The sequence below is a fragment of the Larimichthys crocea genome, chromosome XI (assembly GCF_000972845.2).
Source record: "Larimichthys crocea isolate SSNF chromosome XI, L_crocea_2.0, whole genome shotgun sequence".
In the NCBI taxonomy this organism is placed as follows: Eukaryota; Metazoa; Chordata; class Actinopteri; family Sciaenidae; genus Larimichthys; species Larimichthys crocea.
The window spans coordinates 3,562,855-3,585,003 of NC_040021.1; the positions used below are offsets into that span (position 1 = coordinate 3,562,855).

A 22,149-nucleotide genomic window follows, 5' to 3' on the forward strand; every position below is an offset into this window, starting at 1 on the left:
CCACTTGTGATTCTTTATGCACAATGAAATATTTAAATGCATCAATTTATTACCGGGCCGTAGTCTCTGACCAAGGTTGTGCTTAATGAGGTTTTTCTCATTAACAGAGTCTTGGACTGTGTTAACTACATTTATCGTTTTTATTGTTTTTTCATGATGCAGGCACGTGAAGCCGTTTGAGGCCAAAATAAAAGTGATCAAAGGCTGAAAGAGCACACTACTTTAACACTTAATAGTGATATTATTTGTGTATTATATTGTGTAGTTATTATTTTTATTGCTGCTGTGCAATAAAAATGTAATACAGTGGTCCTTCGTTTATCGCGGGGGATACGTTCTAAAAATAACCCGCAATAAACGAAATCCGCGAAGTAAGTTTTACAATTATTATACATGTTTTAAGGCCGTAAAACCCCTAACCACACACTTTTATACACCTTTTTACACGCATTTTGTACAGTACTCCCTTAGTCAATTTAGGACGCAGAACACAATGCACGTTCATACTGTAAAAAAAATAAAATGCATGCAAAATTACATTTAAAAAATCCGCGAAACAGCAAGTCCGCGAAAAGTGAACCGCGTCATAGCGAGGGACGACTGTATTGCTGTTCTTGCACTATGTAAGGAGGCGGCAGACACAGGACTGCGACTGAAGCCAACACTATGAGCTTCACAACGGCCCTTCAGAAACCTGTGGGTGACGTCATGGATACAACGTCCATGTTTCACACAGTCTATGTGAATAAAAAATAACCACAGAAAGAAAGAAAGACACAGTAACAGCTGCTAGCTTTCCGGGACCAGGTCACGTTAATCGCGGCGGTTTTCTATTGTTGTTTCACGAGAAAACTGCAACATGCAGATCGTGCACAGGAAGGACAATGTCAGACTGAAACAGGCGGCCAACGTCAGACTTATACCAGCCGCCAGACTAGCGTCTCTATTATCCAAAGTCGTTCACAAGCATTGCTGAAGTAGTTTCCATTGGTGCCCTTTCTTCCCTAGAGTCGTTCCACTGATATTATTTTGTGAAAGAAAGACGGATATGTCCAAACTACATCCTCAGAACTCTGAATTCATTGGCAGCAAGACAGTAAGAACGCCAATCACGATCTTGAAATCATGCATCATGACGACAACTACAAGAAAGATTTCTCCAACTAGGAGTTCAAGCTATATTTCTCAGAGCCAGTCGAAGCGAACCGACACATCCTCTGGGACCAGGTGGTGAACTTGGCATTCATTTTTAAGATGTATTTGTCCTGTAGATTCATGTTTAGTGAACTTCTCTCCCCTCCATCAGAAGTCAGCAATCACAATCAGAAACTGAAGCAGGTTTATTGCCAAGTAGGTTTTCACATACGAGGAATTTGCCTTAGTGCTTTACTACGAGGTAAAAATCAAGTGCTCAAAGATATAAATAAATATATATACAATATGTGTTTTATGTGCAGGAATGTATTCACCAGGTCGTGTGCAGAAGTTCACAGCATGCAGAATATTTAAAGACAGCTTGCTATTGGACAGTTGGGCAAATTAGCATTAGCAACGTGAAAGTTCATAAAATTTTCAACTCAACATGAAAAAAATTGATTGAAACGAATTGATTTTGCTGCCGGTGTTAAAAGCAAGCGTGTCGAAGCTCACCGGGATCAATCGGCTCCCAACTTCAGGATGACTCTTGGCTACACTTTGAATTAGCATTTCATTCAGTGAGTTCTCATTCAGAAACATCTATCATACTCTATTTTTTTATATGCATCATCACAGCTGTCAATACATCGTACAACAATGACAGTGCCAAACAACAATACTCCCATTTCCTCTATTCCCTCTTGATTCTTTTGCAATCGCATGATGATCATTACTCATTATCGACAGATTGGAAACACAGATGGTGAAGCCCAAGGTGCGAGATATCGAAGGGCAGTGCTCTTGTTGTGTCTAGTGATTCATACCCAGTCTGTATTTATACACCGTGTGTGTGTGTGTGTGTGTGTGTGTGTGTGTGTGTGTGAGCGAGTGTAAGTGTGCGTGTAGCCTCCAGACAGACCAGTTCCTCAGTGAGGAATGAAAGGCCCGAGACGTCATCAGTTCCCATATTGATTTTCCTGCTCAGATGCTTAATTGAAGTTGTTGGGGTATACATAATTGAAGTTAGTTCTCTCAATCACTCGCTCTGTTTCTCTCTCCCTCTCTCTCTCTCTCTCTCTCTCTTTCTTTTTCCTCAAACATTAAGGAGAAGAAAGGCCATACCTCTTCCTGCTCTCCACCCTTTTTCTCATTTCTTTTCAAGAGACAAGTGTTAATGGTGGAGCCTGTGGCTATGCTGTTTTGATGGAGTGGTGTGGTGTGTGTGTGTGTGTGTGTGTGTGTGTGTATAGTTTCTGAGTGAATGGTGAAAAGAAAAGCTGTAAGAGGAGGCGGTTATGACGAAGGACACGATGACAGATCCCCAAAATACACTTTCTAACACTGGAATACGTCCTGATTCCTGATTATTAGTACTTACAGTTAACGAACGTCTGCACTCAGCTTTTATAATATGCTGTCGCTGTACAGTGAAGCAGTCTTCCGTTAAATAAAAGGAACTTTCTACAGTAATCAAAACATATTTATTTATATATATTTTTCTCTTTGTTTAGGTCAGTCTTTTTACACCTCAGAAAATATCAAGTACTACCATTACGGCAGACGTTAAAATACAGCAGCGTAGGCCGACACCATTTGGCTTTGAACAGTTTATGCAGATTTATTAGATTATTAAGATTGTTAGATTGGCTTGTTCTGTAGCAGGTGACACGGTGGTGCAGTGGTTACCTCACAGTTACTCTAGTTACATTACTTGTGATCAAGAAGGTTCTTTGTTCGAAGCTCAGCTGGGGCCATTCTGTGTGCACGGTTCTCCAAAGACGTGCACTTAACAGTTTAATTGGCGACTCTAATTTGCCCGTCGGTGTCAATGCGAGTGTGAATGGTTGTTTGTCTCTTTGTGCCCTGTGATGGGCAGCTGGGATAGGCTCCGACCCCACCGCGACACTGACGAGGATAAGCGTTTACAGATAATGGATGGATGTGGTGTAGCCGGCCTCAAGTGGACGTTTTTGTTGGCTTCATTTCACAACCAGGGAAGTTACCGCTTGGTATTTAATCATTTCGATGCAAAGACTCACCTCCCTTTGTACACATGTTCAACCAAAACAAGTCCCCACCCAATAATATTTTACAAGGGCACCATTGGTACCAGTGCCAATGGTGCCAATGGTGAGCAGGTGCCCGCGGACCGGTGTCACCAAACAATATTTTTAATGATATTCGGATCACGGTCGGTCAGGTTGTTTGAGTAAAGTTTTGTAATTTATGTAGACAAAATTTTCTGTGAAATACACAGACTTTATTGGCTGAAGAAGAAACTGCATTTTAATAGGCTACTTTTAAATGAATATAATAACTCAGTAATGCCAGTTTTATGTAGCCCGATGGCGTTACGAAGTTAATCAAGAGTATAGACTACTTTTTAAAATGCGGGTCAGGAAGCGGGTTGGGTACAATATTTCACAATTATTTGCTGCGGTCCGAGTTCGGGCGGGTTAGTTTTAAAACGTCGGTCGGTGCAGGTCGATCAAACATGGACCCATGCATCACTGAGTGGCTTCATTTCACAACCAGGGAGGTTACCGCTTGGCATTTAATCATTTCGATGCAAAGACTCAACTCCCTTTGTACAAATATTCAACCAAAACAAGTCCCCACCCAATAATATTTTACAAGGGCACCATTGGTACATCCTGCCCAAGACAACTGTTATTGGTTTGCAAAGAAGCTAAGGTGTTTCTCCCCCTATATCTGAATGATAACAGGTTGAGCCCTCTGTGTAGATACAGGTCTGTGGCCCTGTGTTGCTGGTAAGTCTTTTTTTATTCCATTTTTCTAAAGCTTTGAACAACACAAACAAAACTCCAGTCAAATCTATTCTTCAGTGGCATACGTCTCTGAAAAGAGACCAAATCCTTGATGTGACGATAAATTGTTCATCATCTTAATTTCATGCCATTTGCTGAAGACTTAAAGTGTACCACTGAAATCACCACCAGAGCAGTTCTGCAATACTAAAGCTGAGACAGACACAGAGAGAGAGAGAGAGAGAGTTGATAAAAAAAAATAACTGCTGTCTGGGCCATCTCTTATCAAAGTCATCATCAGTATCCCTGCATGAAATCCCATATTAGTGTGTGTGTTTGTGCATGTAACTGTGTGTGCTCATGTTAGCTACCTTTTGTAGCGTTCAATAATTCAGCAGCAGAAGACGTAGTCACATCTCCGATTTCCTGGCCCGATGTTGTTCAATCTCCCTGTCGCTATCTCTGGAAACAGGGAGGACTTGGAAGTGTTCAGCATGGGCGGGGGTGACTTTGACTCGCCTTGTTCGTCTTCTCTCGCTTCTCCTCTTTTTTCTGGAAGGAGAGAGATATCGAGGAGAGCGAGTTAGAGGCAGAGCTGGGAGGACTTAAGTGGCGTGTATTCAGAATTATTGATTTCTGGATGCCTGCACTGAGGGTAACCTCACAAGTTTATTTTTCCATCATGTGTGAGTGTGAACGCTGTGCGCGGTCATCAGTGGATCTTTATGTATAGACCGGAGCCTGTCATGCTGAATAAAACTGAAGCTTTGTGGTTTAATCCGTGTGATACAGTTCCCGTGATGACTTTTAAGAAAGAAGTCGCTGGAGAAGGTGTTAGTGGCGCTTCGTCTCGTACAGTGCAACACTTTTATTCCGCCATGTTTACTGCTCAGATGCTCGCATTTGTTCGTCACAGTTACACACATATACTCTGTAGTTAAAAGTATGTGGATACCCTTGACCTCTGTGCATGTATATCTGGTCGGGTTTTTTACCTGGCATCATGTTAAAATTACTTAGAAATTGGTATTTTAAAAACTGTAATATCACTGTGGTGAACTGGAACAGCTGTACATGTGTTTTTCTTATGATCATATTACTTATGATCAAAGATTAATGAGCAAAAACACAAGACATAACAGCCAGCTAAAATAACTTAGTCCAACAGTAAGAAGCCCAGCTCTTTTATTTTACCAAGCTCTCACCAACGACCTCCTCCGTCAACATCCTCTTTGGTCTTTTTCGCCTCTCTCTGACTGCTGAGCGTGGCTTGTTACCCAGCTCCGGTTCTGGCATGACACTGGCTCCACTCCCTGTAAGCATTCCCTCGTACCCTGGGCCTGAAAACCTCCTCTCCTTCTTCTTCTTCTTCTTCTTCCCAGTGGTTTAAAACGCCTGTGGTACAAACTCTAACACTCCCTCGGTGCTCTGAGCTCACAGTCCAGACAGCCCGGCTAACAAACTGAGCTAACAGCAGCTACAGTTGAGGCAGAGCAGCTGGGGGACACACCAGCAGGGAAACAGCTTTTTGAATATAAAGATTTGCGGCTTTTCTGTCTCATACGGTATGTACAATATTAAATATTGAATGTAGTGTTGACTGATGAAGCAAGACATGACCGTCAACTCTTCAACTCTTCAACGCATTTCAGTGCACTCGAGAACGTCCATTGAAAAGAAAAGGCGAGTTCTGGTTTTCTATTGATGCGTTTTGCACAAAGAGTAGTCATGACATTGACATAACTCTGTATAGGTTCAACCGTAGGTTGTTTTGGGTTGTTTACGATTTCACTGATGATTAAAATGATTTCAGTCTATAGGTGGCTGCTCACCGTTGCCTATTCATAGAAACCACTCATCCGCCAAAGGTCACTTACATGGCATATATAAAAACACTGCACATACCGAAGCTTGCATTTTTATTATAATGTAACTTTTCAATGTGTATTTAAATAATTCATATCTTGGTAAATGTCACTCATATTTTTAGATTTTCGTTCCATATATTCGTACTTACTGTCTCAGAAAGCAGATGGGACAGAAAAGACAACAACAGAGAAGCAGGAGTGAAACTGATGTGTTAAGTGCTTTAACACACTTCCAGCTCCCCCCTTTTCACACACACACACACACACACACACACACACACACACACACACACACACACACTCATCATCCTCCATCTTGGCCCTCTGGAACCTGCAGGGGCACGGGGAGGGTGCTAATGGTGCCTTACAGCACACAAACACAAACACACACACACTCCTTCAGAGTGTCCGTGTACGTCTCAGAAAAGCATTACTCATCAGAAGCAACTGGCTTAACAGTGAGAGAGATGACGGACGGATGGATGATCGATAGACAAGCTCAAAACACGCTGGACTTAATATCTAGGAGAAAGAAATAACAAAGAAAACAGGGAGCCAAACAACATTAAAAAAATTGTTCTGTAACACAACTAGTGGTCAGAAACACCACAGAGTAGCTTTTAAAAGGTCCGGTGTGTAAGATTTATTTACAGAATGTGGCAGAAATTATATATATGAAACGCACAAATGTGTTTTTAATAGTGTAAAATCCCCTAAAAACCAGAATCCTGCTTATGTGTCTGTTACCTTAGAATGAGACTTTTATATCTGCAAGGGCTGCGGGTCCTCTCCTATGATGTCCGCCATGTTAAACCTTCATGTTTTTACAATAGTCCAGAACAGACAAACTAAACAGTGGCTCTTGAAAGCCAAGGGCCTCTTGCCTCTTTTGCGGTAGCGATCCAACACACTGCACATCGAGCTTTCAGTGGCAAATCATTTGTGCCTGATTTACAAATTGATAAAATGGATAGAATAGATAGAAAGGCGAGGTTTCCTTTCTTTGCAGACTGATAACTTAATGCTGTTAGAAACAAAGAACAAAGGTCCCGTCAAAGCCACAGAGGTTGCAGCTCAGAAAAAACTCCCAGTAAATACTAGGCAGGGAGAAAGCCTTCATTTTAACATATACGTTCTGCACGACTGCACTTTTGACTGTTAACAAAATTGCCATTAATTTTTACAGCATTTCTGATACCAACACACACAAAACACCGGCTGATAACACACAATAACAGCCTGTGATTTGAAAATGTTGACCCATCACCTGCTGATCTGCGTTTAGAAAAAAAAATAAAACATTTAAATAAAGATGCACTCTTTGCAGCTTTTTATTTCTCTGCTTTGAAAGGATTTTATTTTTATTTTTTTTTTGTCCCCGGTGCTGAGGGAGCAGGAAGATGTCAGCCATGAAAGGGCACAGTTGATTGGTTAACAGCAGAAAGCTTTTACCTGTTTTGTGCAAGAATGTCTACCCGGCGACAACATCTCCTGTTCATCCCATTTGAATGAGACCGGATCGCACTAAATTCTTTTTTTATATCTACCCAAGGTAACATGGTCTCTTGTTATTGTGACACACTATCTGCCACTCTGCTAAATTAAATAAAGAAATCAAACTGAAGTCACTGAAAATGGCAAAAAAAAAGAATAAAAAAGGAGTTTGCTCTGATGGAAACCACTTCATTAAACTTGAAAAATGGTAGATCGTCTGTTTTTTATGTCTTCGTTATAAAACAATACCTAATAGTGATCAGTAGAGTTTATTTGCGCTCTACTCTTCCAGACCTTGGTTTTATTAGATTAAATATCTGATCTGATTACATCATTAAAACCATTTTCATTGCAGGTCTTTATTATATTTTAATTCAGAGATAAGGATAAACTGAAAGCTTTAGAGATGCACTTGTTGGACCTTAAGCAGACATCAGCCTAAAACCTGCCGACATTAAAGACCAAATCTTGGGTTTGTTCTTTATTTTGAGTATTGTCAACAAATCCCTTGAAAAGACCCAAACCAGGGGCACCACTTCATGTTTCAGGAGTTAAGATGTCTAATATGAACTGCAATGTCTCTGTTTCGAATCGCAACCGGGGGCGTGTTGAGATGTTAAACCTAGATTTGCAGAACGTTTTGTTCCTGTACTGTGACAGGAGTTTTCTTTCAGGGCTTTCTGACACTTTTTATGCCCAATGTGGAACCAAAATTTAATATTTTAACTCCCTCATTATCTAATAAAGGCATAAAATGGACTAAAACCAGCAGTGCATCTCTTGAAAAATGGTTAGTAAAGCTACTTTTTCCTGAAAACACTAAATAATTGCTTTAAGTAGCTGAGTGCTGTAGTTTTTTTTTTTTTTTTTTTTTTTTTTTTACATATTGGGTGCAATACTGAGAATCAATACTTAGCTTGTGAAATAGACTCCAATAAACTACAGTGCCCAGTGTCATAGTAATGAAGGAACATGAACCCTGCGGACACTGGGAGAACATACCGGCTAGGCGACAATGTTAACCACTACACCACTGCGTCGCCTGGTTCAACACAAGAAACACATTTTCACTGATTACACACCATAAATCTGACAAACTGGACCCTTTAAAAAAGGAACTCTGCCTTGTTTTTGACCATCTGTTGTGTTCTGGACAACAGCTGTTTTGGGTTCATGTTTTACATGCAACTAATTTAGTTTTGTAGTGAGGCATAATGCTGCTATTCAATTTTATTTAAGGGGAAAAAAAAGTAAATGACATATCTAAATTAATCATAACTAAAACAACTGTTGAGAACTTCATGAACAAGCGACTGTGCATCTGTCTGCACATCCGAAGATGTTGTTGTACCTACCCAACTTTGTTTTTGAACATTTGTTTCCTTCCAACCATACAGATACCTTTTCGACATTCATGGTGTGTGTGTGTGTGTGTGTGTGTGTGTGTGGTAGTATGTATTAGTGAGCGTGCATTAATATTCTGAGCCAGACCAGTCTGCAACATTAAGCTTTAATACCAGCCCAGAGACCTGTGTTTCAACTCAGCCAGAGAAGGGAACAGTCTCAATTGTGATGTGTTTACCTACACACACACACACACACACACACACACACACACACACAGTGATAAATATGGAAATTTCTCTCTGTCTCAAAGACACACCGACGAATGAACATGCAAATGATTCTCCCTCATACACGCACACACACACACACATGCACAGACTTAAAGTTAAGGTGTTTCTATGAAGTTGTGCCATCTGTCTCGTGGTATTTTGATGAAACTTGATGGGAGCAGACCTCTATAATAACAGTATTTTTCCTTCATATTTGTTCTTGTGTAACATAAACTTTGAGGAACCTCCTCTGGGACTCCTCTGCTCCCCGACCTCTGCCTGGCTTGCCCTTTCCCAACCCCTCTGGAGCCGCTGTTGTTTGGATATGAAGGTTAAAAGAGATGCTACCGAAAGTCGCATACAAGTATTCCCGGTGTGCAGAGGCACACACAGAAGGTTTTCACGCTGGATTTGTTTGTTCGAGTCCAGAACTAAGTTCGATTTCTCCATCGCTCTGACCCCTCTGGTGTGTTCTCACAGTTGTGTCACAGGAAATGATGTTGGTGGACTTTTTGAGGAAGAAAAATGAGAAACTTTATGTGCTTTATTTATTTGCTGTTAGCAATATACAGTATATATGCCATGTTTCCTGTGTGGGAGAACTGTATGGGTTGTGAAAACTCTACTGCGGTTTGACGTCAACTGATCTCAGACCTTGTTTAGGTGGACGCTGCAACTTTATTTTATACTATACACCTATACTGTCATATTTACAAGAAGTGTTGAGAGAAGAACTTTCTGACCAATTGTTTCTGTTTAATGATCAATCAGTCAATCAATAAGAATTTATTGCACTTTATTACACATACAAAAGTGCTTCACACAATAAAACAACCCCCCACACACTCCTTTATAAACACAAATACACAACACAAACTGCTGATCGTCATGTTGCAGTGAGGAAACATTCAAAATAAGCCAACCACCCAAAGCACTTTCACACTGCAGATCTCATTCACACACATTTATACACTAATGGCATTGGCTGCCATGCAAGGTGCCAACTGCTCATCAGTTTTTAGGAGCTAACCATTCACAGGCATTCACACACCGATGGCGCAGCCTTCAGGAGCAATTTGGGGTTCAGTATCTTTCTTGCCCTTTGACGTGCAGACTGGAGGAGTCGGGGATTGAACCACCGATCCGACCGATCCGTTGAAGTGGACGACCTGCTCTGCCTCCTGAGAATAAAAAGAAAAACACAGATGAGAAAGTATGAATAGACAGACAAACTTATTTTCTTATTTCAGAGGAACAGTGGTAATAATGTAACAGATTAAAATGTAAAAATAGACAAATAAATAAATATAGTTCAATTAAAAGTCTAGACTAAAAACATATGTCTTTACTTTTAAAAACATGAACATCTGACCATGATCTGATCTGACAAGCAGTTCATTTGAAGCTCACTGAAGCCTTTAACCCTCTGCAGCACGTCCTGAACTCAAAATTAAATCTACTTTTCTTGATCAGTTTGAAGGATTTCGTTCTATCTTTCTATTCCGGCGGTGACATTTGGTCAATGCAAAAAGAAACACACACTCAAAATCACTAATGCGCTCTCCACTAAAACAGACCCTCCATTTCGTCCCATTGTTTGCAGCATGAACCATTAAAGCATTAAACATTTTCCATGTGGCCCCTGTATTATGTGATTTGTGGGCTACAGATTGGAGACAATGGCCTTGCTTTTAAATGCACGAACACGCCTCTGCACTAATGTGGGCAGACACATTTGCAAGACTTACCGTGCCAGAAAGCAGCAGCTCATTCCCACACACACACACATTCCCCACCACACTCTTTGATGGTGGACTAACTAGCTCGTTGATGCTTTGACGAGCTTTTAAACAGCTTCCAACGCACTCCAAAGAGCCAGGTGCTGATAGACTTGGCTGGGATGTTGTATGCGACTTACACAATTTTTCCCCTCAGTCAGATTTTAGCCTTGATCACAGGTCCTCTTCATGGATTTAACGCGATATATTCTCACCTGTGTGCATTGAATTTAGTTATTCAACGTGTGACACATGTCCCCTCGGAGTGCTGACTTATGACCACTTCTACCTTAAAGCCTCGCATAGGAACGGCTAATATATGAAGTATATCTTCACTGTACTGAGCCGTGGGACCATCTGTACTGTAATTACACATTTTAATTGACACTAACTTCTTCCCTCTCTTTTTTATGTAGGACACAAACTGATTAATGGATATAATTAGTGCACCAATGTCCATTGAATGTCATAGAAACGTGCATTTACCTTTACATTTTCCTGGGCTAAAATCTGATAACTGAATGTTGAATGTCCTTCCCCCAGCGGCCTCCTTTCTAAGTAGCATTTACTTTTGACTTGATTTCCTTCAGATATGGCTTAGCTTGACTGCGTTCATATTGGTGTGATACATTTTAATCTCAATCCCCAGTGACAGGTGCTTGACAGGAAAATAAACAGCTACCTAGGACACAGATTGTTCTTTTTAAAGATGTGACGGGTCAACTCACAAATGACTCACTGAAATTTTTTTGTTGCTCTGTGTTTCATAGATGTGAAAGTAGCATCAAAATATACTTAAATTACTAAAAGTAGAAGTTGTGACTGTACAGTATGGAACATTTTAAAATAATTTACTATATGTTATATTACTGTTTTATGATTACTGATGCATTCATGTACATCACTTTAATCAAGCAGCAGGTAAAGGTCTTAATAGGTAGGTTGTGAATTTCCCTCTAGGGTCAAAAATGAACCTATAATAATGGATCATAATTTATTTGTTGGTTACATCAGTGTAGTAGAGTAAAAAACAATATGATGAAGTAGAAATATAAAATATAAATACTCAAGTCAAATACAGTAAATGTACTGGCATGTTTTGGTGTTTTTCTGCCCCCTAGTGGACAAAAAAAATGAGCTGTATTCTAAAATAGTTACTATTTGTGTTACAAATTCTATCCTAATTAATTTATCACTTGACATCAGTAAAATTTTAAGTCATGAAAAAATATATCAGCTGTCATTATTTATTCCTTAACATCTTTTAAAAGAATCCATCTCTCTACTGAAATGTGTGTGTTTGTTACGTGAATACCAATGTGTCTATTTTAAACTGATATCAGTTTAGTTTCTATGAAAAAATCTGCTGTTAAATAACTCGTCAGAGCATTCGTACAATGCCAAATCAATATGGTCATTCATTCATTCATTCATTCATTCAATCATGTGCTTTCAAGGAGTTTTTATAATCACTGTGCCCTAAAGCAATGAAAAACATCAATGTTCATTTAAGCCCTTCTCACTCACATAAGTGCACTTACTTATATATAATAAATTGTCCTCTAGCAGACTCTTTACTCTCCAAAATGCTAATTTCTGTGATTAAAATGAACAATATTGACCCTACTCGTCACTAATGAGTTGCGTATAAAGTAACACGTTGCAGCCGTGCAAAAGTGAGAATCTACTGCAGCTCTCCCACATCAGCGTCGTACACACACACACACATACATGAACACACAGAGAAAAGCCCTCAGCTCCTGGCCTGACTCAACAAATCACAACTGCTTCACATCTTGTGCCGCCGAGGGTGTCTCTCCTTGTGAATCCCATTTTAAAACGCATTTATCAAACCACAGACTCTTCTTCTGCTTCTGTTTTCTACTCATGAGAGTGTGGCCTGGTGAAGAGGAATTTGGTGAGGGATTGAAGCAAAGAGACACAAATGAATTTATGTCCCTTATTCATCTGTACACAGTTAAGATTAAAGAGGAAATTCATTTTTACACTCTTTGCTCATAAAGTAAAAATGCCTTTAAGGAGTTGAGTCTATGTTGTGGCTCTTTGCCGTAATCGGACGACCTATGGACATTGAAGTTGATGTTAGAAGCAGGAAAAATGGGATTCGAGCGACTTTGATAACGGCAGAGTTGTGATGGCTAGACGACAAGTCAGAGCATCTTCCAAGCTGCAGCTCTTGTCGGGTGTTCCTGGTCTGCAGTGGTCAAACATGTGTCGCTTACCTGAGGAACACATGACACCAGGATGCACTATGGGAAGAAGGCAGTGTGATGCTTTAGGCAGTGTCCTGCTGGAAAAATTTGGTACCGGTTCCATTCGTGTAGACGTTACTTTGACACGTTCCAATCTACCTCAGCAGACCATGTATACCCTTTCATGGAAATGGTATTCCCTGATGGCTGTGGCCTTCTTTCAGCAGGATAATGTGCCCTGCCACAAAGCAAAGGTGGTTCAAGAATGGTTTGAGGAACACAACAACGAGTTCAAGGTGTTCAGATCTCAATCCATTCAAGCATCTGTGGGATGTGCTTGACAAACAAGTCCGATCCATGGAGGTCCAACCTTGGAACTTACAGAATTTAAGGGATTTGGTTGTTTGCCTGGAGCCAGATACCAGAGTACACCTTCAGAGGTCTAGTGGAGTCCATGCCTCAATGGGTCAGAGCTATTATGGCCGCAAAAGTGGGACTCACACACTATTAGGCAGGTGACTCTGCAAAAAGTGACAAATGCAAACGAATGGCATCGGCTTCTAATATGGCAGTGACTTGTAGATCAAAAGCTCGGGGATGTTTGGTTTTCCACCACTGAATGCCAATCAAGTCATTAACTGATTACCAGCCTTTGCTTGTAATTTTATTACAAATAAATTAATCATTCCATCCCCAGTGTGTTTTAAGTTTTTTGTTCTGCTGTTGGAATTTCAAAGGCCAGTTGGACCACCACTGTTTTTCTGTTTGTGGTGTGTGTAAAGACCTTGGTGCCTGATTGTCTGAGCAGATTGGCCGTTTCAAGAGATCATCTTCCACTCTTGGCTCAGTGTGAAGATACTATTTTCAAGCTCTTTGAACCACCTCTCCATTTTTTCCCATCTGTTCTAAGGAAAACATGTCAATGTAGGATTCAGGTTGTTCAGTTAATTCCCATTGTCTTATAAATTGCACAAGAGAGCAACATTTTTCGCCCCGTTTGCTCTTTTCTGAACAAAGGTTGTTTTTCTCTTCAAGGACATCCCAGTGTGTGTCTCTCTACTTCATAATTAATGGGTCCACACAATTACACCAACAGGGACTACTAGTCTGTGTGTAAGACAAAGCCTTCAGTTCCTTTTTTCGTTCGCCTGAATATGTGTGTGTGTGTGTGTGTGTGTGTGTGTGTGTGTGTGTGTGTGTGTGTGTTAGGTGCCTATTTGTAGTAATTACCGGTGATGCTATTTATATTTTACTTACTAACGTAGTATATTGCATTTATAATGATAAATGTTGGGAGCCAGGAATCCCCAGACTTCAGCAAAGTTAGATAAGTGTCCTGCTTACAGACTCGTAATAAGACTAAATTATTCTTTGAAATTGTCCTGCACCAGTACCAGTACAACACCTCTGTGCTGATACCTCAACAATTTTTCAACACCTTCTCCTTTGTGCAAAACCTTGAAACCATTATTAGAAAATCCATCAAACTCTCAGTGCTTCAGTGTTAAATATTGTCCGACCACTAAGAGCCAAAGAATATCTGTGCCTCTATACGTCACAGTCTATAATGTTTATGTCAGGAAAGTGAGTCTCAAAGAAACATTGCGAAGAAAATGGTATTTTTTTTTACAATTTAGGCTCCCCAGTTTCAGAGTGATTGATGTGATTGTATTACTTATGAACAAAAAATAGCAAGTCGACAACTTTGCTAACAGCAAAACATCAAACTAGTGCAAGAACACAAGACATAGCCGCCAGCTAATATTACTTCCTTGTCCAACAGCAAGAAACTCAGCCTTTTGTTTCATAAAGCTCTGGCCAACGACAAAAAGTCAGTCCTAGATTTTACCTGGCCTAAGAATGTTTGCTTAGTCACTCTTCTCCTTTTCTCTTCTTCCACTGTCAACATCACTTTTGGTGTTTCACCACCTGCTGAGCCTGGTTATATTGCCTGCTTGCCCAGCTCCTGTTCTGGCATAACACCGGCTCCTACTCCTTGTCAGCATTCGTAATTTATAATTTGTTATTTTTATTTGGTGTGGTTAATAAAAACTGAATGCTGTTTCTGTGATCACTTATCATCATCTGTAAGCTCTTGTACAAACCATGGATTTTTCATAAATAGGGAGTTTAGTTGGTTCAAAGTTTTGGGGAGATTTTGGCCTTTTTCAAACATAAAAATATAATTCTCTTTTCAGAGTCTTCTCTTAAAGGCCTCATATTGATCCGTCACTTCTGAAACTATTTATTGTCTTCTGCTGAGAGAACCCTTTTACTTTATAGTGAACAACACTATTTCTTTTGTTTTTCAGCTAAAACGTTCTGAGTGATTCTCTGTGGCACATATTGATTTTTAATTCCTTCTTACTGGGTATCATCCAACTCTGTCTTTCTCTTGTGTGTCTCTTGTTCATGTACAATATTTTTTTATAGATTGTCGCCAAATTAGTTTAAGCTTCGGCGTACCATGCATACAAAAGTTGTTGTTTTCTTGCTTGCATAGTCCAAGGTAATGAAGGTCCTTCTGCAATAAGCACAGCCCGGTTAATTGTAGGTGAAGAGAAAAGTGTAGGGATGAATGCAGATACGATGGACTAGAATCTATTCATTGAAGAAAATGGTGCAAAAACAAAGTAGACAAACAAGAGCATTCAGAGGTTAGTTTCAAGGGTTTAATAACAAGATGGGAATTTCTGGGCAAAACATGGCTTTGCACTAAATATGTGTAACAAATAATATAAACCCCAAAACAACTTGAGTATGGGCATCATATACTTCAGTCATGATTCCCTTATACACTTTAAAACTTCAGTATTTGAAGATATGATGTTTATTAACATTTATTATAAAAAAAAAAAATAGACATACATGGCATCTTAAATCAGTCGTCAAGTTCCCAGCGGTATATATACGGTTGATATGTTTTTTCTCCCTGAAGATCTCTTGACCCAGACATACTAAGACTCAAACGACATTGTCCATCATCAATATTAGCTAATTTTGTTGAGTTAATACATTTGAATGTGATTCGAAATCCTAAACCGTGATGCTAAAAGGAATCTATTACCAAACTTAGTTACTATAGCACAAACAGTTAGGAATGTTAAGCTGCTGTTATCTGGGTCAGGGTCAACACCCGATGCAGAACAGCCCATATGTCTTGTTTCTTCAGTAAGTTTCTCCAGCTACTCTTTGGATCTCCAGGGATTCTCTCTAAGACAAGCTTTGATGTCCCAGTTTCTCATGGGATCAGCTCCTCAGTATTTCAAGACCAGAACAGTGGTAAAAAAAAAAAAAAAACATGTTAAGAGGTGGTCCTCATATTCAACTAGCACTCGTTTCATGCAGTGACTAGTCCTTGTCCTTGATCACTGACCTTTTCAGTTCTTACCACAGAGTGAAAGAACAGCAAACAGCATATTTAAGGAGCATTTCATTCTGGTCTCAGATATTTCTGATCCTTCAAACAATGGCTGTTACTGGGAAAATGCTTTTTGGTCAAGTGGTTTTTAAGGACCAATTATAGGCGGACTAGTGTCACCTGATCATTCATCCTCCAAATTAACGAAGCTTAGAAGCAATACAGATGAAACCTTAAAATTAAAAGACATACCGCAGTGTTTGTTTCCAGTTTTTTAATCCCCGTGTTGCTTTTAATTGGACTGCTTGCTGTTTTTGAATTGATTATCTCAAAGTGTGCTGAGTTTAATGGATTCATATAGATGTTTTGTTGGTAAAATCATTAAAGAACACCAAACTACCCCAAAGCTGCTCCCTGCGCTGTAAGTAACGATGTGTAAAGCATTTGTTGCCATGTCACGTCTTTGCGAGAATCGTGAGGAAGGTAGGTTTTTCCTGGAGATGCAAGGCATGCACCACCTGACAGAATCTCTGAGCGGTAACACCTACACATGGAAAAGGCTCCACTGGGCCAGCATGCCAGGAAACACAGACATGAGGAGGCTGCTGTGACAGCTGAAGCGGCAGAATCAATCAATACACGAGACTTGGCAAAAATTTGTGGCAACCTGGGCTACAGAGTCTTGGAAGCTCAGCAGTTGGTTTATTTAAGAAGCAGCCAGTATCTGGTCTAGAGGATTTTTATCTTGAGCTTCTTATACACAATTTCTCACCCTTAAAAATAGGATATGATGTCTAGGGCAGCATCGCAGACCATATGGGCTGCCAGGCTTTTCTTTTTATTGGAATTACAGTCATCCTCGAACTTACCTGGCTCGTATCTGCTCTCCATGACTCAACTGGCCCATCTGGCTGATTTCATTCCACATTTGAAATGCTTGTAGGGGACCATTATGCTACTGATAATGATAATGATGCAAGTTACTGCAATAATCACTGCCTGGCCAGTGATAGCCAAGAGCCATATCTTAAATGTTTACGAGGGATCACTAAATTAAAATGGGTTGCAATACTACAGACTAGTTGTTAAATGGAGATTAGATGCTAACAGGCCTGAAAGCCATTTGTTCCTGCAGCAGGGACTCATGTCAAGCCTTCCCTTCACCTTTTTAAGAAACAATTTGAAAAATAAAGATAACCTTTATCCAAAAATGCTCAAATTTAGCTTATTATTAATATTTACTATACACTGTATCGCATCAGCAGCGCCATTATCAGCATTTGGTTGTTACATTCTGTCCACTAAGTATTATTACATGAGAGAGTGTGCTTTACTGTCATTACTGGCAACAGTGATGCGGAAGTCTGAAGTGCCAATAATAAAGTTAAAGCTCACCCTTGAATGTAATATTGTGATTTCCCAACAACTGCCAACTTAAATAAAACATTTCGTCAAAATATATTTATATTATGAGGCAATTTGCTCTCAAAAACGTTTCTTAATGGCGCTATCTCTGTTTCTTTCGAGATACACTACTATATGTGATGGAAATCAGTTTACTACTCCAGCAAGTGGAATTTCTAATCCCAGCCAACCAACGTTAAAGCTCTCTAGAGATTGTGGAGTTTCTCTGAATAAATAGGGAGGTAACATGAAACCTCCTCACAGAAAGGACCCAGATGGGATTCGAACCAGAAACCTTCTTGCAGTGACACGGCAGTGTCTCCACTCCTGATTTCTTCTGTGTAAACTGTTATTTATTTATTTTTTTTTAAACTAGTGAGACTGTCGAGCAAGTACACACCTCATGCATACTGTTGACTCACCAGAAGTGGCAATCAAAACTTAAACGAGAGGCAAACTTTAGTATTCTTTTGCGATCTTGTGATTTGTTCGCTGACACACCTGTTCATGACACGATAATCAAAGATCATCAACTTTATTTTTATGAATTGCTTAGAAGGTTTAGATCATAGATCACAGAATTATCAATAAGTCTGTGGATGCATGTGTGATGAAGTCTGTGTGTTTAACGGTCACGTGTGAAGACATTTTTTTCTTTCTGTTTATTTCCTCTGAAGGTTGATGGAGTAGATAGAACATATTCTATGTAAACAGTTATTTAAAAGCGCGTCTCCGTCTGTCTCCTGTCACGTCTGCGCGTTGTTCATTAACCTTGTAGTTTCTTGTTAGTTCACTCGGAGGGTCTGCTCTGTCCATACCTGGGGGCAATCCTGCCGCTGTCATCTCTGCTTCCAGCTCAGTATCATTATCACCGGTGCTTATGTGCACAGAGCCCCTCGGCTGCTCAGGCTTTTCTTTTTTCTTTTTTTTTATCAGAGATAAAGATGATATCATGAAACGCAAAGCAAAGCAGGAGTTGTATCAAGGTCACGAAGCCACCATGAAACAGAGGAGCGCTGTGGTGGAGGGAGGTTTAATTGTACTGCGAGCGTTTGTTTGTTGTTATTCCCAAATAACCGTCTTTATATGTGACAGGCTGTCTCTGTCTGTGTGTCTCTCTCAGCGGCTGCTAGAATGACCTTGTCTTTAGGCGACAAACTGGACACCTGACATCTTATTTTGCTCTCTTTCACACTTGCACACACACAATAACACACAAACAAACACACACACATGTGTGTGCAGTGACAGTAAGTGATATGGCAGACGTCTCACCTCTCATCACAAAGACATATCATACACACACATTATAGAGGGAAGCATTCCAGACAGGTGGACACACACACACGCACAAATACACACAAACACACACGCACATACACACATAGGTGTCTAGCAGTGAGAGTGTGGGGACAGTTGATCCCCAGACAGATTGGGCTGCAATCTAAAATCTCCTCAGGCCGGCCCTGAGATCATGTGCGCACACACACACACACACACACACACACACACACACACAGAGTGCCACCAGACCTTTAAAGTCACACACTTTTCTGCAGAAGTGACTTACTAGTTGAAAAACTCCTGAGTTTGAGGGGAGGTTGGAACCAGAGAGCCTCTGAAGGATGATCTGCTGTTTGTACCTTTACCTGCTTTGTAAAGATTTGGTTCTCCTCTTTATATTGCACTCTACTTTGTACCGTTTAAAACTGCAGTAGTATATATTGATACTTTGATAAGGTTTTACATATTTTTTGTCACGTTGCTGTAAATCCAAGACCACGGGAAATGAGAACCAAGCTACTTATTTTTGGAGTGAATTATTAGTGAATTAAAGCTATAGTTGAATGTGAAATATATTACAGCACTGTAGCATGGTGGCTTTAAAGAAATGTTGATCTGCATCATTACAACAGTCGACCACTCGGGTGGCCAAGATAAGCCACACGAGGAGCATGAAACAGTAAAGGTGGAGTACAGTTCATCATGCCTCAGTGTACATTTGAAGGCTACACTAAAAACAGCTTTGGCACCATTCCCCATGACGAAGACATCCACACAGTCATTTAAATAAAAGTCCAGGCAAAAAATAACTTGCTGTATCTAAAAAAAAAAAAAAAGTCTCCACTTCAGAGCTCTGAGGTCAAAATTATTCTTTAAACCCAGTTAACTGTTTGAATAATGGAAGAAAACCACGGTCGAATCATTACAAATGTTTGAAATTCAGAAAGAAAGACAAGACAGCTGCATACAAACTTGAATGCTACCACCACTGTTAGGGTTACTTCTTATTCTATTGCACAAAGAATTTCATCAGTAAAATATTAGTATTGGCCTTCAAACACTTGCATTGATCTCAGTTTAAAGACAAGATCCACCATCAGATCAAAAGCCTTCTCAAACACAAACCTCCACTAACCCTGCATGGAGGATTCTCTCTTCACGTATTCTGATCAGAGGAAACGTGTTAAGGGCCACCGGTGTTTAGTTATAACTGCTTTTTTAAAGCAACATTTCATTATTCATCCGCCGTGTACGCTTTGATGTGCAGAACAGACCACTCTGCCTCCTACAAGAACACGTTTTATGAAAGAGATCGAGTCCTTGAGAAAGTCTTTGCTAGCCATTTAGGAGTAAGCTGCTTTTGATTGTTTTTCTGGAAATTTATGTGTCTGATAGTGAGGAAAATGGCAATGTGGAGACAGATTCAGGGTCTGACGATCATTTTTCCCTTTGCCCTTTGTTTCTTTCAGCTCTCTAGACCTTATTATCACCTGGAAATGTCCTGAAAATGCCTTCACCTTTTGGATTATGAGAAATTACAAAAAGTCATGAGTGGAAGTTTGATTATCTGCTCTTTCGTTCTCTCTCTCTGAAGTCTCGTCATTCTCTTTTCAGTCTTTGTTTTGGTTTTTTACTTGCTAAGGCATTGTCTCATACCCTAACCTGATGTTTTGATTTGTGTTTGTGTAGGTTCGACTACCAGGAGCTGCTCCATAACTCTAGTTTCTGCCTGGTGCCCCGAGGCCGACGTCTTGGATCGTTTCGCTTCCTGGAGGCCCTGCAGGTGTGTGAGTCTGCTGTGGATTATGTGATTGTAAACTGTAAACTATCTGTCCAGGTGTGTGTGCAAGGTGGGAACATACTATAGATTTATTAGTGAGAGTAAAGGGTTCACTGTGTTTCAAATTAACAAAGTCATATTTCATTAATTGATCAATATCCACGTGTTCAAACGTGTTATGTCACTGAAGCCATGCTGACCTTCTCAAAAATCTTAATTGGACTCATTCGACCAAAGTACAGATCCTTGTATTTCTTGGTCCAAGCAGTTCTGTTCTTCTTCTTCTTCTTGGTCTCCCCCTCAGTTGTGGTTTCTTTGCAGGAATTCAGCCATGAAGGTGTGATTCACACCGTCTCGTCTGAACAGTTGATGTCGAGACGCGTCTGCTGCTTGAACTCGGCGCTAAATAAACTAACCTTCATGTCTTAAAGTAATCACGTCATTTCTCTTTACCTAGTTGGGTTGTTCTTGCCATAATATGGACAGCACTACATTAATCAAACAGGGCTATTTACTTAATGCTGAACAACACAATTGATGGTCTTCAATGCGTGACCTCATGAATCTGATTGGGAGAATACCAAGAATGTGCAGAAAGTTGTCATCAAAACAAAATGTGGCTACTTTACCTCTCACCACATAACAGTGTTATTACATAGTTTTGATGTTTTCAGTGTTAATATACAAAGAAAAAACATTGAATGAGAAGGTGTGTCCAAACTTTTGACTGGTATTGTAATTTTGGTGGAGAAATTTCCGAAACACATTTTTATATTTCACCTCCAAAAACCATCAAAATGAAAAATGCTGAGTTCATAAAAATAACCTTCAAAATGCACCATGAGTACTTTGTGTGTAGTTAAACAATGTAAACTACTTCTGGGCAAAAAAAATACTTCACATTCTTAAAGAAAATACCAACATGTCACCGGTACTGTAGAAAGTAAAGTAACTGGTTTGATTCCCCGTCACTGTTAATCCCATGATTACTGGTGAAGACTTATGAGACAGCTTGTGGATCTCCAGCTGGAAACTTCAAAGGATCAAAGGGTTTCTTTGCCTCCCGTTACCAACAGTTGATCTTATTACTATTGACAATCTGTCAGCAAAGGCCTGTTTCTGTAGATACACCACAGAAAAAAAGAAAGAGGGCATTTATAAATGTCTCCAGACCACAGGTGTGTTCATCTTTCATTAGCACCTCGGTTCTGTCTGTCTCGGTGTTGTTTTGACGCTGAGTATCTGATCGTGTCTCGTTCTCCTTGTTCTTTTTCTCACTTTCCAGTTATAAACTCTGTTGAGGACTAACTGCCTTTAGCGTTTTGAGTTTTTATATCGATATCAATCTGATTTAGGTGTTTGGTTATTTAGCCAAAAGGCTAGTTTTCATTTGCAGTCCCTGGATAGGGTACAAATAAAAAGGAACACACAAAACATATGTGTCAC

General features: G+C 39.9%; 1 protein-coding gene across 1 annotated transcript in view; it reads left to right on the forward strand.

Annotated features, from left to right (window-relative positions):
* Positions 1–22,149, forward strand: part of LOC104932462 (exostosin-1a) — an 85,672-nt gene that overhangs the window by 13,828 nt on the left and 49,695 nt on the right. Inside the window, exon 2 of the mRNA XM_027284607.1 lies at positions 20,613–20,706. Within this exon, the coding sequence (XP_027140408.1) occupies positions 20,613–20,706 (94 nt within the window). The remainder of the gene's footprint in view (positions 1–20,612; positions 20,707–22,149) is intronic.